This window comes from Siniperca chuatsi, linkage group LG7, assembly GCF_020085105.1.
Source record: "Siniperca chuatsi isolate FFG_IHB_CAS linkage group LG7, ASM2008510v1, whole genome shotgun sequence".
Lineage (NCBI taxonomy): Eukaryota > Metazoa > Chordata > Actinopteri > Centrarchiformes > Sinipercidae > Siniperca > Siniperca chuatsi.
In genome coordinates, this window is record NC_058048.1 from 20,996,303 (window position 1) to 21,009,591 (window position 13,289).

General features: G+C 40.2%; 1 protein-coding gene across 5 annotated transcripts in view; it reads right to left on the reverse strand.

The window, feature by feature from the left end:
• The window catches only part of zgc:77784 (uncharacterized protein LOC402947 homolog), a 58,394-nt gene extending 46,135 nt beyond the window's left edge, over positions 1 to 12,259 (reverse strand). The window contains exon 1 of one of the 5 annotated variants that reach the window (XM_044202944.1): positions 11,578 to 12,259. In XM_044202944.1, the coding sequence (XP_044058879.1) occupies positions 11,578 to 11,632 (55 nt within the window). In that variant the 5' untranslated portion in view covers positions 11,633 to 12,259. The remainder of the gene's footprint in view (positions 1 to 11,577) is intronic. The other 4 variants (XM_044202940.1, XM_044202942.1, XM_044202943.1 and 1 more) reach the window with 4 other exon arrangements.
• Between the last annotated feature and the right edge of the window lie 1,030 nt (positions 12,260 to 13,289).

Here is a 13,289-nt window from a genome sequence, read left to right on the forward strand (position 1 = left end):
GTAGCTGTTTATTGCCTGGGCTTTGTTCTTGCCATTGAGCTGACTTCTTAGGACTTGCCTTACTCGTTGAAGGTGCTGTCCAGTTCTTCATACCTGAGACTCTTTCTTGGATGTCTGCCGCTGTGATGGTGACTGGATTCTGTTCAGGGAGGTTGCTGTGGTCCTTTCTCAGGGCTGCCAGCCACTGTGCATCGCTGTTATGTGATGCCTCCCTTTTCCAGTACTGCTCCGTTTCCAGCCTTGGTGGGTCTGCTCTGCTGTTATTACCCTGCCATTGAGCGTACACTTTCGCAGGTTGAGTTGCGAACAGCCGGTTTATTCTTCTGGCTTCATTATCTCTCGTGTATCTCTTTAGGCGGCTGGCCAAGGCTTGGAGCCTTTGTTTGGCAGTTTCGAGTGCTTCAGGTATGGGCATCTGGTTGTACTTCTTGGGTACTTGCTTTCTCATTGCACCTCTCTCAGCCTCTGTCAGTTGGCTCACTTCTCTCCGGCCTCTCTTGATTTTTGCCTCCAACCTTCGTTTCCATGGTGGGTATTGTCTCTCATGGCTCCCATGGTTGCTCTTGTAGCCAAGCATCTCTAGGATCACTGCTGCTGAGGCGTATATCAGCTCATTGGTTTCAGTGATGGTTGTGGTAGGGATCGCTCTCAATGCTGCATTCACATCTTCTAGGAGACTTTCTGATGGTACTTCACTTAGCCGTTGTAGTTGGCGTCAAGGGTTGCCTTGTATTCATCCTCGCCATGATCTTATCTTTCAGGTCAGTTGCTGCCTCGTTCAGCGTGATTTCTCTTGGGGCTTCGTACCCAATCTCTGGTTGGGGAGCTGCTGGATGCTCCCCTCTGACCTGTAGTCCTGGCTCCCCCTTGCCGTAGCATTTGTGTTGTACCTCGTCAATCTCAAGTTGTGATAGCAGTTGCCGCTTGTGGATGTTGGAACACTGAGCTACTAGTTGCTTCGCCGTAAGCCTCGATTGTGGGTTTCAAGTAACCATTCACCCCACATCCTGTGCATGTAACCCCTCTGACTAGGGTTACTGGAGTAGTAGCATTCCAACAGAGCCTTGTTATCGCATCTCGCCCATTTCCGTCTTGTTCCAGTAGCCCATTTGTCGTCTCGATGCCCTGGTTCCCCAACACCTGACGCAGACCTTGTTTGGCCGGGCGACGCCTGAGCCGGCATGTCAATCATTTCATCGTCACTCATCATCATGAGGTAGGCAGCAGCGTGAAGGGTCTTGCCTAAGGACCCACACTGGATGATGGTCATTGCTCAATGCGTCCCGAGGGGATTCGAACCCGAGTCCCCCGTGTGAAAGTCCTGACCTGAGACTTACCAATTGAGCTATCATACATATATATATATATCGCACATATATATATATATATATATATATATATATATATATATATATATATATATATATATATATATATATATATATATATATATATATATATATCTATATCTATATCTATATCTATATCTATATCTATATCTATATCTATCTATCTATCTATATATATATAGATATATATATCTATATCTATATCTATAGATAGCTAGATAGATAGCTAGATAGATAGCTAGATAGATAGCTAGATAGATAGATAGATAGATAGATAGATAGATAGATAGATAGATAGATAGAGCATAGTATTTTCACAGAAGACACCACCTGCACAGAGGATGCAATCACCCATGTGATATGGTAATGGCCAATCTCTGTGTCAATCAAGATTGTTGCAGAGGTGGAGATGATAGTGGATGGAAAGCCGAGAATAAGACAGATCTATGTATTTAAAGGGAGAAAGACCTGAGTTGAGAGAATGAGCAAAGAGATACAGATAACTCCCATATCCCTGTTCTCTGGGGATCCATTACTATCTTCCCTTGGCTGTGAGGGAAAGGCACACTGCTTCAAGTCCTAAGGTACGCTTTTAGAGCAAGACCAAATGTCTGTAACAGTGTGTTACAGTAAGAAAAATTAATAATTTAAAACGCCACTGCTTTTAGTTTGGTTCTGAGAAACAGATGGTCTTTCCCTCACTCTCAAAAAAAAAAAAAAGATGAAATGGTCACTGTGCCACTGATTATTGTTCTGCTCTTTCTGAGGCATTATTTTCAGCACATAATCTACACTGCATAAAAATCCTCCATTATCATTGGAGAGGAGCAGTCAAGAGTAACCTAATGACACACATGTTGATACACATGCTGCTGTTACATTATGCTTAAATCTGATGCATCAGGATAAACCCTCACTTTTCAGCTGTAAGCAGATTTATGTCTTTTCATGAATTGATTTGATCCACGCGGGCCAGGAGTCACCATCATGGCATAAACCTGAAGTAAACATCTAAAGAGCGAGCTGAGCGCTCTCAGCTAACACCCCCGGGGTCACAAACCAGGACAGCTCAAAACGCTAATGCAGGATGTGGATGAATACTAATCGAGCCATTAAAATGTGCCATAGCACCTCCAGCCAGTCCTACAAAAACACACACTTTGTTTACAATAAGAGGTATAAATGCTAGGCCTGTAAACTAATCCTTTAGAATATTATAATGGACTTGGATTATATTTTATCACATCTGTATGGTATCTGTGAAGAGTACATATTGACACATATGACTGTGTTTGTCCACAGAAAATGTATTTTGATTTTGAGGAAGCGTGTCTACAGCCCAGTGATGTCCTGGCGGTGAACTATGTTTTTAAAGCACACACAAGAATTCACTGGCAAAATCCCAACTCATGTAACACAGTTACATCACTCTGAACTCTTCCTCTTCTATCATAACTGGATTTTATGACAAAAACAAATACTGCGAGAGAGTTGACCTCTTAAAAGCTTACTCGGGCAGTTTAATGTTGCATTTCCATGAAGTTTGTTTGCTTGGGGGGAAAAAGAAGAATAGTCAAAATCCATGCAGCCAAAACATCTAGTACTAAAACTGGGGCAATGATGTTGAACAACTCCTTCTGTTTTTGGGTCAAGCTCCAAAAACACTGGATCCTACACTTCCTATAATGCAACTCATTGCCGTCTTTTGTTATAACCCCCCAGCCTGTTAAATGCCCAAGTCTTTCAAACTCCACATCCCCAATTTGTAACTCAGGTATCTGTTATAAATTTAAGGTCTCCAAGACCAAGCAGAGGTAACCCTCATGACATTACTATGACATCATAGTGTCATCATAGTGACTTGACTGGTACTACTCATGGCAAGTGAGCTGATCTTCATGTGTGAAATCAGTGGAACGCCCCTTTATTGTGATCGTGATTCACTTTTAACATTTTACAAAACTGGTTGTCAGCTGACAAATTATTGCTCAATAAAACAAAATCTTAAAAATATTATATTAGAAATATTTGGTACAAGACAAAACCTCAACTCCAGATCTGATTCTCTGACTTTACTTCATAGAGATGGTACATCTCTTCAAAAAGTTAATCAAATTAAATGTTTGGGTTCATGGATTGACTCTCGGCTTACTTTTATAGGACACAATGATCATGTTACAAAGAAAATTGAAGTAAGGGTCTTGAATTGCTTCCGGCTTTGCTTCAGACATAATATTAGAAAAGAATATTGGCTGTTTAAGGCAATTGATTGTTATCGCCTTAAAGTTGTTGTTAACAAAGAGTTGTCTATTTACACATCCAGCAGTTACAGAGCAACCTTAACATTTATTTCGTGATTCTGTCCACCTGATGAATGTAAGACCAGTATCCAGTGTCTTTTAGCTCTGTTTTTGGTCTCCACCACCAACTCCTAAGGGAAATATCTGGCTCTTTAGCAGCTAAATGCTCCACTATGTTCACCAGCTAGTCGCTAACCTTTTCTGTCTGCTGTATGGTGCTGAGCAGGTAACGGGTGTTTTTTTTTGTTTTTTTTCCTTTTGCTGAAAACAGCTGCCTGCTGTGACTGGAAACGACGCTGATGAGAGCAGTGACACTGAGCCAAAACAGTAAAGTTGTGGGCCATAAAAAAACTAAACAATGAGCTGAAAGACACTAACACTCTCTGTAGAGCTGAGGGGAACTGCAGAGTCTCGTGGTAATTATCTGTGGATTCGTCACTACGAGCGACCCCTTTCACATTACACATCCATTGTTAACTTGAAAAAATTATCAGTGCTGCTTTAATATTGGCATTCATGTAATGTAAGAGGAACATTCATTCCTCTGAGGGACTTTAAAGTTTTACTAATTCATATTTTTAATAATATATGTGATTGTTTTAAATTAGTGTGGCTGTGTGTGTGCGTGCGTGTCTTGTCTGTTGACCTCAATGAGAATTCCTGAATAAACTAAACTAACTAATGCAGTATAAAATAATTTGTAGATTTATGTTTTTTCTTTACTTATCACTGTATAATCTTTGATACACTCAAATGACTCTCTTGAGACAACTGCATTGGTTTCAACTATCTGTATCATTTAAAACAGTTCTTTGTCTTTTATAGTCATTGGTTACTCTGATCAGTTCCTTTTTTTAAAATGGTGCCCAAACTCAAGAAAATGGAAAAAAAACTTTGTTGAGTTTTTTTTTTTTTTTTTTTTTTAAATACCAACAAATTATATTATATTTACTCACAGAAATACAGGCTAAGTTATCATTCCAACCACCCAATAAAACCATCAGTCTGCCATTAACAACACCATTAACAATGGGTAATTTGAATCCTTTTATTATACACAGTTATAGCGGCTGAAGTCAAGGCTCTCTGCTTTGTGATGTTCTCTTTCTGGTGTTTATGAGATCTAGCTGCCTTTGTACTCTGTGTCCTGGTTGCTTTCAGTTGGTTTGAATGGCATGAATGTCACCATTACAAATTCTTGCTTATTAATTTTATTTGATGAGTGCATATTTTAATGAGATGAGAGACACCTTCGAAAATATCAAAAGCAATTTTAACGGTACAACTATCATGCAGCAGAATCAATATGGCACAATCCTGATGTATTACAAAGAAAACAGTCAAAAACAGAACAGCAAACAGCTTCAGGTGGCCAAAGTGACAAGCAACAACTCGCTCCTGTGACAAGTATGCCATCAGTGAAAAGTCTACGCCACCTTGAGCACGACAGAAACACATTTTCTTTGTGAGAAATAATGTTTTCACAGTAATGTCGGCTTCATGACAGGAAGATTGTGGTGCAGTGGTTGAAAGCACCTTTCAGCAAAAAGAAACTCTGTCAGCCTCACTTGTGACACGGAAAAATAAACATCACAGGCGATAATGGGGACCTCTGTGAAGGTATGTTTTTAGTCGGATCACAAACACGGCCCATTAGAGCTCGCAGTAGCTCCTCAGACGTCTCTGAGTGCATGCGGGAATTTAGAGTTTGACTTGATTTGTGTGAAAAATATTAATCTGGGGCATTCTGGTGTGAAATCACTTTCAAGTTTAGAAGTGTTGAACAAGTAGGGAAGGATATTGGCTACTCATGTAGTAGAGTTTCAGAACAAATTACATAAACACGGGAAAAGATGTTTCACAAACTGCTGCTTCAGTTCATTTAAGCTGTTCTCACAATTCACAAAAGTCACAGCTGTGATCGATAAATTGCAGCAAATTACAGCATTTTCAATAAGGAGAATATTTTCAATTTACTGTACATTCAACTTCATGAAAGTATTATTTAGGCGACTTCAGAAGAGATTGGAGTTACGTCTGACTGCTTCGAGTGGTTTCTCAGCAGCAAATAAAACACAAAAGCAGTGCTTTCCGATAAACAAATACAGCTAGATGTGTTTTAAAAAACAGGAGGAGAAACAATCCCAGTGCCGCACTGTTCAACAGGTTTTTTTTTTTTTTAAACCAAGCAGGAGCTAAAATGTCCAACTCAACACGTGTATTGATCCAAGAGGCTTGTATTAAATGTTACAATACAAAACAAATCATTCTTAAACCTCCGGTAGTTTCAAATACACATATCATCCATGTGCCAAAGCCACGCCAGAGTGGACAAATCAATGAAACCCTCTAAAACACATCTTAACATCTACGAACCTCACAGACCTTCAGCGTGAAGGGAAAAAAGAGAGCCAAGATAATCCATAAGAATGAACCTCACTCAACCTTGAGCTGTCATCCAAAATGGAGAGGCTTTGTGAATGAGAGTATGCTGGCCTCATGCAAGGTTATCACTCTTTAGTACGCTCTCAAGACTATCCTGTGTACAAATTAATGTGTCAGTGCCAGAGGCAGAGGTGCTTTTCTTGGAGAAATACAGTAAATTTAACGGCTCTACTCATGTGATGTATGTTGAAATTGAAGCAGATATTTTCTCTTTTTATCCGCTAAATAAAACACTTTAGTCTATCAGTGATATTAAAAAAAAAGTTTCACCGTTTCTTCTTTTTTTTCATGTTGTTATAGGTGAGGTCACTTCCAATATTTATTATATGTATTTATGGATCCTCCCATTAGTAGGCCTACGGTATATGTTGATCGCCTCCCTTGATAGCTTGCTGGTATTAATCTATAGTCTTATTAGAACTTTGTACGTTCCAGGTGTCTTGTTAAGATACATTTCTCTTGTTGATATATATTTTTACATATTGTTTTCTGAAGGCAATTTTATCCTTGTTGATATTACTGATTTCCGAATCAAGTGATTATTAGTTTCCATTTTTAGATTTCCTTTAGTGTCTTTTTCTACCTTCTTCTACTACAGTATACACTGTTTGATATGGGACTGATTTTGTAAAAAACATTGTCCCTAGAGAGACTTATTGTGTGATGTGAACCTACTTTCTATAAATTTCCTTCTCCACAATTGGAAGAGCTCAGTATCACATTTGTTTTTTTATATTTGAAGAGCTCAGTGACTTTAAATCTGCAATAATTGATTTTTTGGCCACTTGGCCACTTGGGTTTTTATACATGCAGCAGTTATGGAGCAACATTATCATTCATTTGGAGTTGTGTTTCTGTGTCCACCTCATGAATGTAAGTCCAATATTCACTCTCTTTTAGCTCTGTTTTTGGTCTCCACGAACTCCTGAGGGAAATATTTGGCTCTTCAGCTGCTAAATGCTCCACTGTGTTCACCAGCTAGTCGCTAACTTTGTCTGTCTGTTGTTTGGTGCTGAGCAGGTAGTGGACAGTGGGTTTTTAGACCTTTTTCACTGAAAATAGCTGCCTGCTTCAGCCGAAAACGACACTTCAGGAGCCATGAGAGTGAACCAAAACAATAAAGTTGAGACAGCTGAACACTGAGCTGAAACTCACTATGAGGCTCTGTAAAGCCGAGGGAAGCTGCAGATTCAGGTAATAATTCTCTGTGGGTTCGTCACTACGCACGACCCCTTCCACATTGTCATTTGATTCATTGCTTTTATAAAAATATCTATTATAGCCGCTCTCATTTTATGCATACCGGGAGGTGTTCCTGGCATTCTCTGATTGGCGGCCTTTTCCCGGGTGACAGTCTACAGCCTTTGTAATGTGTGTATGGTGCTGTTTGTCAATATGAACTTCACCTGTCGAAGGTCTGAGGACCGAAACTTCATAAATAAAGTGAGTACAAGTGATGGACAATGTGCAGGATTCTTTGTTCTCTTTTCAGTGGTATTAATAGAATTAGAGCTACAGACTTAACTCATTATGATGTGATTGTGTGTGTAAGGATGATTAGATGTGGTAATTGCCATGATTGCATCTGATCTGTGAGAATTTCTTCATTTATTCACAAAGCAAATGAAAAAATCCAGAGAAAGCAAGCAACCGCAGTCAAATGAAAGCCCATTAGTGCCGCACGCAGCTATGAAGTTATCGCATTGGTCCTAATTGCAAACTCTGACACACGCCCACATGTTTGCTCATGGCATCTCCTACATTTCTGCCTCATCGAACACACACAGTTAGCAGGGTAAGAGCTGGGGGGTGATCAAGATCACGTTTTCAAAATCCTGTTGATTCAGGCTATATTCTGCGTTTCTTGGCTCCTAGCTATGACATTACATAATGAGGGCAGCTTTCATTAATTAGTATTTCTAAATATTAACTTTGCATCCTCCCCAGAGGCAGAAGTGTACTGCTGTCATGCTAATGTGTGAAAACAACAAAGCCGCAGAGGGGACGTCTCTGTTTCGCTTCAGATCTCGGTGGCTTTTAGTGACAGCTAGGCTCGAAGTGAAACACATACAAGAAACTGGACCTGTCTGAGCTCACAGCTTGATATCTGGTGGAAAAACACAAATATCTACCTGTTAGGCAGACTGCGCAGAGACTAACTTTACATGCAAGTTAAAGTGAGACAGCAGCAGAAGGCTGGCAGCTTGTCTGTGGGGCTGGTGGCTGTCTGCTGAGATTCACTGGTGTCTTTTTCAATTTCAATTCATTTACATACTTAAAAAGACCAAAAACATTCAAGGAGTTCTTGTGACATTGCCAAGTAATCTCTGCGGGAGGGCGATAACGTGCCACAGCAAACTACATTTCAAAGCAGAGAAGTCTGGTTTGAATTTCTTCTGGCAACAGTCTGGGCTTTTTGAGCCTTTGTTTGGCAACTGTCCTCTCCTGTAATCTAATCTCTAAATGATGTCATCACCGACTGTACCAGAAGTGGGACATCATCAACATCCGGCGACATGACTCAAGCCTGTGGCACATAGTGGTTTCATCATCCACGCTCATTTCATCAAGAGGGACTGTGAAAGGCTTTAGTCAGCCTTCAGCCATATTTGTCACTAAGTAATGAGCAGGAGGACAGAGTGGACAGAAATCACCAGCTAAGGGTTGTTTAGCTCAATTAGTTCCACACCGAGCACGGCAACAGCTGAGTCTGAATGCAGCTCAAGATAACTGAGATTTCAATGAGGTGTATTAGGGTCCACACTGATGCAGTCTTAATTGAGATTTGTTTTGTGTGTGAGAAAGAGCTGCTGTGTTAAATCAAGCGCAATTTGTGCAGGAGGCAGTGACAATCACACAGAGGAAGGGGAACACGCATACAAAACCCCCACCATGCGTCTTCAGAGACGTTATTGACTGGACACACCAACACAAACAAAACATATCTCGCTTTAACGCACACATTTCTTATTTCCTTTATATAAAAATATCAGAATAAATTCTAACAGTGGGGTATTTGTCTCAACACAGCTCCCGCAGAGGTCACAAAGCCCATTTGAATCCTCCTCTCTCAAATATTTTTATGAAAAAACAAATCATCACCCTACGGGAACGTGCAGTATAACAGAGGTGGGAATGAGAGAAAATACCCACTCCAGATTAATGGATGTAGGCAGATGGTGTGGGTGTTGAAAAGTACCTTTAATGTTGAGAGGTGGCACCATTTTATAATAATGAAGCAGAGAGAGTGGCACAAGGAGTTGCAAAGGCCGCAGAGCTCAGGATTTATAGTGAAATTATAGTATATCATTGAAGATGTAAAATAGAGCTAGAGTGATAAATATACAGCTTATTTCAGATATACTGATATTAATGTATATTTCAGCCAATAAGTGACAAGAAATTGCAGTACTGAAATGCCAAAGATATGTTTGAGGTAATTTAGAAACAGTAGAAATGTCACATAGTTTGCCCACAAGAGAAGACTAACAAGTTTATTTTTCAACTGTCACAGTTCTTTAAAGCTATAATCCACCTTTTTATATTAACAGTGGATCATATGACTACTTGTATGTGAAAGGGGTCGCTCACAATCTCACAGAGAATCCTCGCCCGACTGCAGTTCCCCTCAGCTCTGTTTTAAGCGTTTTAGCATTTTTCAGCTCATTTTGGTTTGACAGGGCGCAACTACTGTTTTGGTTCACTTTAGCTGCTTTTATCAACGTCGTTTTCAGCAGCGGCAGGCAGCTGTTTTTATTGAAAAAGCTCTAAAAACTCACTGTCCACTACCTGCTCAGCATCAAACAAAGTTAGCAACTAGCTGGTGAACACCGTGGAGCATTTAGCAGCTAAAGAGCCAGATATTTTCTCAGGAGTTGGTGGAGACCAAAAACAGAGCTAAAAGGAGAGTGAATATTGGACTTACATTCGCCAGGTGGCCAGAAACACGACTCCAAATGAATGATAATGTTGCTCTGTATCTGCTGGATGTGTATGTAGAGAGGCAATTATGCTAACAAGTTAGCCACATCAACTTAGAAGCTCATCAACTTAGCAGCTGATAATATGGCAGTGTTGAGTTTACAAAAAAACTAATTCAAAAAAGGTGCCCTGCGGAGTTTATATTCAGTGTTTCTCACCAAAACGCATTATTTGTATTCTTGAGGCCTAACAAATGCGTTGAGTGCATTTCCTTCCTTGTTGAACATTTTGAAAACAGATTTATTTAAAATTATTTTACATCCTGCATTGTGTTTACTTGCCAAAAGTCTTCTTCTGGTGCATTAATGCTACCAACTCTCAATCAGCAGTATAGCATTAATGAAGCCACCAGCAGGACGTAAACTGCACCACCATGTACTTGTGTGCGATTCTAACAAAACAGGGACCCACTCATAAAAACATTGCTCCACTGTGCTACTAGTGGTCAAAAAATCAACAGGGTACCTTCGAAGGATCCTATCAAAGATGCTGTGTAAGTTATGTGTTTGTGTAAATAAAATAACATCAGCCTATATACAGTATTGTTTACATATTTTTAAAACTCTCAAATATCAACACAAATATTTGCCTCTAACATACAGTATCAGTCGGGCTCTAATGTAAAATATGACTACAGTTTGTGGCATCAGTGAAGATTTCTTGGTTTAATTTTCATTTCCTATCCACTGAGTTAAAGTCAATTTAATTTGCTAAAAGATTAAAACTGAAGCACACACACATTCCGACCTTTAATACAGATCAACTACAATATACTGTAATATTTCTGAGAATGGAAAAAAAAAAAACAATCTGCACTCTCATGAATTGAGTCCTGCTTTTATTTGGGGTTTGGATTAAGGCTCAGAAATGTAAACTGTTATTAGAGCGATGGTTAAAAAAATATAATCCCTTTCTAAAAAGGTAAAATAAATGAGCTTTTAAAAGCATTTTTTAATGTTTGCATCCTCAAAACATTTTGGGGGGGGGGGGGGGGGCTGGCTTGTCAGAAACTGTCCCTGAGAGCTTATGTGCTCACAGCTGAACTAGAAGTGAGAGTTAAATGGTTTTACTTTGGCTACAGTGGAGCCTCTTTTGACCTCTCCTGCTGCCTAACGGCCTCTCTGTGTGACCACCTCAGTGCTCTGGGGGACACTCCGAGAGAAAATGTGCATCTTCTTGGCATTCACCCGTGGTATTTAGATATTGCAAACGTGACATTTCCCTTTGTAATTCATTTTGTTGGGAGGATGCGCTCAGTTCCCACAGCTGTCTGGGAAACGTGTTTGAAATCCAGCTAAACACAACATTTACATCGACCTGAGGGACAGAAAACACGATAAGACAAGTCAAACACACTGTGAGGCAGTCACGCCAGACTGTGTGTGTGTGTGTGTGTGTGTGTGTGTGTCTGTGTCTGTGTGTGTGTGTGTGTGTGGGAGAAAGCCAGAGAATGAGGAAGCACATTTACAAGACATTTCTGCTTAGTTATATTAATATTTTACCTGATGTGATGGTGATGAATGAGACAGTCACAAGTAATAAATGTCCAAAGTTCATCGCCACACTCTCCCGCTGTCAAATCCTCTGGAGTCTGCAGCCTCGTGACAGTCCACTCAAATGATCAATTAAATCAAACTTCCAGTCATAAAATCGCCCAGATTGTACTTAAAACAGGTAAACTGAACCGGTTTGGAGTCTGAGCCTCAGCTGGAATATTTTAAGCGAGTAAAATCATCCCAAAAAAACTTTAATATCACTCCCAGAAACCCATGACAGCGGCAGGATGATGATCAGCAGCAGCAGCAGCAGCAGCAGCACCGCCCCGGAGAAACCTAATAACAAAACTCAGCAGCAGCACTTCTTCATCCCCGCATGGTCTCACACACACAAGAGATGCCCTACTGCTGCTCAAAAAACAAACAAAAAAGGAGGGATATCTATATTTAGCCCGGTCATAAATAAAATAACTCCTCTCTCTCACTGCTCCGAGCAGTTGCAGGTTGCGGCGTCAGTTTGAGTGAAAATGAAGCGCTGCTCATGCCGAGCTGAGCTGCGCACTCCCTGCTATCCGCACCAAATCCTCGCCAACCTCCAGGAGTCCGTGTTTTAAAGAGACAGAGACATCTGCCTCCTGTGGGTGTCTAATCTTTAGCTATACGAGGACCAAAAAGTCCTCACAAGACAGTGGCAAGAGATCAAACTTACAAAAGGAGGACATATTTTCTGGTCCTGTTTTAAATTAATTCCGGGTTAGGGCCATTATTGAAGTCATAGGCGTCAAAGTGAGACTTGGATTTTGGGTTAAGGGTTACGTTTTAGGTCGTGAATAAAATTGATTTTAAGGTTAAAGGTTGGGAAACTGGATTTATGTTATGTCTGAGCAAACGTCGTTATGGCAAAAAAAAAAGAAAACAAAGCAAAAAGTCTTTAAAAATAGGATTGGGTCTATTCTTTAAGTTAAAATTAGCCTTGGTTTTGGGGTAAGGGTAGTGAGTTTCCAACGTGGTGGGGGGTCCCAGGATACATCTGAGGGGTCATGCAATGATTTGTGAAAAATATTTTATTCTGACTTTCCACCTGTTTTAACTTTAACTTAGCTGAAATTATTTGAATGCTTTTTAGCCTTTTAGTTCTCAAAAACAAAAACACTCAAATGAAACAATCTGAAAAGGAAAAATCTCTCTTTTGTTAAACTTGATAAAACATTTTTTTTTAAACCTAAAAACGGAAATAAGAATTTATGTGTTTTCTTTACCTTAGAGTAAGGCGTTTCTTTCAACCAGCTTTCGCCTGCACTCACTCTAATTGGCTAGTACTCCTTGCTTCCATTGGTTAGGCTGGTTAAGGTTAGGGTGGGGTTAGGGTTAGGGATAGCCAATCAGAGGCAGAGTTGGGGCGGGACTTGGCTGAAAGATGGTGGGGAACAAATAACATAGCGGGTCCCCTTCAATGGAGGCCGTCATGTTGCACCGCCATGTTTCTACAGTAGCCCAGAATAGACAAACCAATCACTGGCTCTAGATATGGCTGTTTGGTTTTTTTTTTTGGAGTTTTCGGCTACCATAGTTTCTTCTACAAGCTTGAAAGGGGAGGGTGAGGCGAGCTGTATTCAAATGGTTGCAAACTGTAATTTCACTGCTAGATGCCACTAAATCCAACACACTGGACCTTTAGGGCTGTGAATAGATTTATTTTCAACTTTTAGGATTGGAAG